Consider the following 5,860-nt stretch of genomic DNA (forward strand, 5'->3'; position numbering starts at 1 on the left):
GGCCTCCCAAAGTGCTGGGATTACAGGCTTGAGCCACCGCGCCCGGCCGAAATGGGACACTTCAATCAGTTTTTTTATCATTTATATCAATAGCCATTATAACTGATCTTTTTAGTAACCCTGAGGCACTAAAAAAAAAAAAAAAAAAAAAATCCTTAAAGTATCTTATGAATCAAAGAAAATAATTAGAGATACAGTCTTGGTTAAGAAGAAGTCAATTAGGCAGTAAACCCCATTTTCTAGAGATTTTCAATTTGCTGTAATTATAAAAGAAACAAAAAATACAAACTCTACAAGGACAGGGACTTTATTTTACTCCTTTTTATATTTCTAGCACCTAAAACAATGCCTGGTATATAGTAGCTACTCAATAAAAAATTGTTGAATGGTAAGAATAGATTTATGTTTTACATGCTAATTTTAAAATAAACTTTGCATTTAGAATCAATATGCACATATTTGGGTTCTGCTTTCAGTTTTAACTTGGTCACTTACTTGCCTTAAGAAAGTCACCTAAAATTCTTGGGACTTTTCTTAAATCTGTGAATTAGGTATACTAATACTTGCCCTCCTATCTCATATGAGTTTGTGTATGTATCAATTACGATAACAGAAATGAAAATACTTGTGAACTATAATCACCATACAGACATCTATGTTTCCTGTTTCAAGTCCTCTGCACAATAAGGAAGGACATAAATAAGTTACAGGAGCCTCCCTTTATCGGGGGGGATACGTTCCAAGACCCCCACGGATACCTGAAACTTTGGAGAGTACCAAGCCCTATATATACTATGATGCCTATGATAAACTTTAATTTATAAATTAGGTATACTAAGAAATTAGTAACAATAACTGATGATAAAATAGAACAATTATAACAATATGCTGTGATAAACGGTACATGAATGTGGTCTCAAAATATTTTATCATACTGTACTATGTGGGTAACTGAAACCACAAATAAGGGGAAACTACTGTATTGTTTAAATTCAAATTTCTTCATTTTAACCTAGTCGAGTTACGAAATAAAAACCCTCCACATTTTCTTTAAATGTATTCAGTATTTACCTATAATTTGACTGATCTTCTGATAGCTAAAGCTTTTCAGTATCTATAGTTTATTGATGAATGCTAAACTGCTAATTAACATGTGTAGACTAAAATCGGGATGTAATCTTTACTCTCTCTACCAAGTGACAGAACAGAACAGGATGTAAAATCCCAAGGTTTAGATTCCAGTTTCAGCGAAATCACCTTCTGGCCAAAACACACTTCTACATCTTAAAAATATTTAATCAATATTTACTGGGCATTACTCTGTGTCAGGCACTATTTAAAACACTTAGCATGTTTTTACTCATTTGATTCTCACAACACCCTATGAGGTAGAGACTATTCTCATTTTTCAGATAAGAAAACCAAAACACAGAGAGGTTAGGCAACATGCACAAGGTCGGAGAGAAACGAGGGCTGCGTTGGGAATGAAAGCCAGGTGTCAGCTTCCAGCATGCAGAGCTTTAATCACTAAGCCACACTGCATGTCTATCCATAGGTGCCTCAATTTCCCTCTGAGGATAATATTATGGTACTCCATAGAATTCTCTGTGAAGATCAAATGATATTAATATGAATAATGTAAAAATACTGGGTAACAGTCAAGGATCATATTTTTATTTTTATTTATTTTTTATTTTTATTTTTTGAGACTGAGTCTTGCTCTGTTGCCCAGGCTGGAGTGCAGTGGTGTGGTCTCTGCTCACTGCAAGCTCCACCTCCAGGGTTCAAGCAATTCTCCTGCCTCAGCCTCTGCAGTAGCTGGAACTACAGGCATGCACCACCACGCCCGGCTAATTTTTTCTATGTAGATACAGGGTTTCACCATGTTGGCCAGGCTGGTCTCGAACTCTTGGCCTCAAGTGATGCGCCCACCTTAGTCTCCCAAAGTGCTGAGATTACAGGTGTGAGCCACCATGCCTGGTCAAGGATTACAGAATTAATATTAAAGACAAAATTTTCCTTACCCAAATATTTTAAAACAAAATGTTCTCCCCCTTATAACCTTTATTTTTCTTTTATCCTGTACAAATTGTAAATTATACTGTTCTGTTGTCTTCTTTTAGAGGAGAGGTAAACACACGAAGGAGACAAGTCAGTGTAAAAAAACGTTAAACACAAAAGGCAGACAGCATGGCTTAGTGGGATCATTTCAATAGGCTCAAGTACAGAGATTCAGCGCAGGAAAAACTTTACATAATATCCTTGAATACTAAAAAGACAGAAAGTTATGAAACATCTGAGAGTTAATACCAAAAGATCAATGGTTTAAATGTTATCTAAATATATTTCAATTCAACAGAAACTTATGTAATCTAAATGGGAAACTTCTGATTTTGGCAAAGGTTTTCAAGCTTTCTTTTGCTGCTGGCAGAGATAAGTTTGGATGTGTGTGGGCTAACTGCAGACTAGATTTTTTCTAGTTAATAGTATTTACTTGTTTCATTATAAGAATTATATGAAAAAAATTATAGTGAAGATCTTTTTTCATTATCAACAATAATGACAGGGTCATTAATAACTACAACTGCACAGTTATAGAAATACATGTCAAATGCCTAACTTGCCAATTCCAAAGAAGTTAAAGCCTAACGATTATACAAATAGATTATGACTGTACTCGTTAACATTTTGATTTATACCCATAAATTGTGAAACACTTATAAATCGGCCCTTTACCAACTCTAATAGCTCTAAGATTTTTTTCTCATTTTACTTCACATTAATAATTCAAAAGATTTAAAAAACTTATCCTCATTAGTGCCATTCGGACATTTTCAAGTATGGAATTAATGATTCTTGAAAGAACTAAAAATGAGGAAAAAATTAGCTAATGAGGTGAAAGTCGGAAGACTCGGGTTCTATTCCTGCAAGAGTAGCATTAAGTTGCTTAGTGTGCAAAATCCCCACGTGCAATCTATGCAGGTTGTAAAAAGCAGAGATTACATCTTTCAGAGCCTTTTCCTGTTAAACATAACATCCTCGATACAAGAACCAGAATCTCTGTTAATTATTATTGGTCACAGAATGTTAAGCTAGACCTCAATTAGCAAATGCGTTCACTGTTCTTCCATGGACCAGGACCTGGATTCTTGTAAAACACCTAATTTAAGGTCGAATCACTACATCAGTAGTACTGTCCATAAGTTTCAGCCTCAGTGACCAAAAAAACTTCCTTGTTTATGTATAATAAACATTTTCATTGGATGAGCTATAAGGCAGGATGAACCCTAGACCAACGTTTAGGAGAAGTGGAAGATACAGCGCTGCCTCTCGACCAGTTAACAGTGTCACTGTGCCCAAGTCTTCACTGCCTGGCATCTGCTTCCTTGCTTTAAAAATCACACCATGGTCAGTTACTAGGTGGTCTGTACAGCTGAGTCCAGTTTCCCTTCTCTTTATTCACCCAGAGAGGCAGAGTCATCCGTATCAGAATTGTGTATTCCAAACACTTTTCTTTTGTTCTGAGCCTATCTTTCTATTTTATAACTGCCTACTCCTCATAAAGGCACTGAAAGAATACAAAAATCTCCGGTGTTTGTGCTTCGAACTCTAAAGATATTAAACAATGCAAGATCTTGACATTAGTTCAATATGACTAAGCACTTGGGACAAAAGATGACCTGAAAGATGATCCTTTCAGTTACACAGTCTATAAATTTACCTGTAATACCTAAAGTCAGCTGCTATTCTAGATGTCTATTTTCTTGGGGATTATTCCCCCAACTATCATTTCATGCCAATGGATAGATACTAAAATCTTGAAATACGCGTAACACGAGGTTTATCAACAGTGGCACTTGGGGCCTGATAATTCTTTGTTGTGGGAATCCTGCTGTGCCTCGTAGGATGTCTGAGCAGCACCCCCGGCCTCTCCCACTAGATGTCGGTACCAGCACCACCCCCCACAAGAGGTGGCAACCAAAAATGTCTCCAGATATTGCTCTAGATAATGTCCCCTGAAACAGGGGAGGTAAATCCCGCTGGTAAAGAACTACCGATTTAAAGAACAACTCTTCCTTTTACATAAGAGAAGCTTGACACCGCCCCCTTTCAGCGCCTAAAACCACCTTAAGAAGAAAGTGCTAGCTAACCTAGGTTAGGAGGCCGAGGCTGCTTCTTGGAGACTAAGAAATGCACTCAAGACCTACAAGGCCTTTCCCCACAGCTTGATCCTAAGTGGAACGGCCAAGAGAAGCGTGGCAAAGAACTCTGGATCAGGAAGCCCCTCTCATCTTTACCATAAGCTAGGTGCACTGCAAAGTACATAGGAAATAAGCATGATCTGAAACAGGCCAGCTGAAACTTTCGAGAGAAACCAGTTCAGGCATTTCCAGGTAGCAAGGGACCACCGGGGCAGCTCCGCCCCAAGCCCCAAGCCCAGCGGCCTGCGGGGCCTCCCGGGGCCGGGTGCCCGCGCGGAGCTCCCGCCACGCCCACCGGACGTCACCCGTTACACAACGACCCCCGCCCCCAGCTTATGCAATTCTGCCCTCCCGCGGCTCCCAATTGTCCCGGTGACTTTTGTGGGTGAGGAAGGGAGACGCCGCCTTCCCGGCCTAGTTGTCCTCGCGGGGGATTCTCTCCCCACCCCAGCAGTCGTTTCTCCGCGGCGGGCCTGGCCCGAGAGAGTCAATTCCCGGAAAGCGCGCGGCAGGAAGCGAGCGGCCACTCGGGATAGCCCAGCTCCCACCCATCCCGCGCCGGGGCAGCCACGGTCCCGGTCACCCACTCTGCGCCGGAGCGCACGCCCGACGGCCAGGCCGCGGCCGAGGGAACCCCGCGCCGGGCGCCCCTCCCCGCGCTGCGTCACAGTCGGCTCCCAGGGCGATCCCCATTGTGACCGAAGCACCCCGGGGCGCCGCCCCCTCCCACACCCCCCAGCACCCCGAGACCCGAAACGCCAGTGGCCCAGCGGCCCCGGGGAAGCAGAGGAGACTCCCGGGACGCAGACAAGCTCCGGGTCCCCGGCCCTCGGGGCCAGGAGGGTGCGGTCGACCCGGCCCCGCCGCATCCCCGCGCGGTCACCTGCTCGCAGCGCCTCGCAGGCGGCGGCCAGGGCCTCCCGGTAGCGCCCCTGGTGCAGCAGCTCCCCGAGTCTGCCAGCCGCCCGGGCCCGCTCGCGCTGGCCCGGGAACCACTTCTCGGCCAGGTGGTTGAGGACGACGCTGGTTCTGAAGTCTGAGGCGGCGATGGCGGCGGCCAGAGGCGGCGGCCGCGGGGCGGTCCCTTCAGCATCAGTGGCACTGGCGGTGGCGGGCGGCAGCCGGTCCCGGCAGAGGCGGCAGCGGGCGCGGAGTTCCCTCCGCAGGCAGCGGCGGCAGTAGCTGTGGCCACAGGGCACGGTCACTGGCTCGCTCAGGAAGCCCCGGCAGCCCAGGCATCTGAGGAGCCCGCAGGCGCCGCCGTCCGCGCCCGCAGCCGGGGCCGCGCTCCAGCTCAGCCCGTGGCGGAGCCGGTAGTTGAACACCAGGCAGTCCACCAGGGCGCCCAGGCACTCGGGCCTGGCCGGGGCTCCGCGGCGCAGCGCCGCCGCGAACGCCTCCAGCGAGCCCTTCAGGTGGCCGCCCAGCGCCAGCAGCTCCCCGCGGCGGAGCAGCAGTTCCCAGCGCTCCGACTCCGCGGCCGCGCGCTCCAGCCGAAGGCCGCTGCCGCCGCCCACTTCCCAGAACCGGCCTCGGCCCTGCGGCGCCGGGGCCATCTCCCGACTCCCTCCCGGGGAACTCCTCGCCACCGCCGGAGAGGACACGGCCCGCGGAGGGCTGCGCTGCCGCCGCCGCCCGCCGCCACGGTCCCGGAGCCT

General features: G+C 46.9%; 1 protein-coding gene across 2 annotated transcripts in view; it reads right to left on the reverse strand.

Annotated features, from left to right (window-relative positions):
* LONRF1 (LON peptidase N-terminal domain and ring finger 1) overlaps positions 1-5,854 on the reverse strand; it is a 34,118-nt gene extending 28,264 nt beyond the window's left edge. For both annotated transcript variants that reach the window (XM_026457094.2, XM_026457095.2), the window contains exon 1: positions 5,086-5,854. In XM_026457094.2, the coding sequence (XP_026312879.1) occupies positions 5,086-5,758 (673 nt within the window). In that variant the 5' untranslated portion in view covers positions 5,759-5,854. The remainder of the gene's footprint in view (positions 1-5,085) is intronic.
* Positions 5,855-5,860: the final 6 nt, after the last annotated feature.

This window comes from Piliocolobus tephrosceles, chromosome 7 (assembly GCF_002776525.5).
Source record: "Piliocolobus tephrosceles isolate RC106 chromosome 7, ASM277652v3, whole genome shotgun sequence".
Taxonomy (NCBI): Eukaryota; Metazoa; Chordata; class Mammalia; order Primates; family Cercopithecidae; genus Piliocolobus; species Piliocolobus tephrosceles.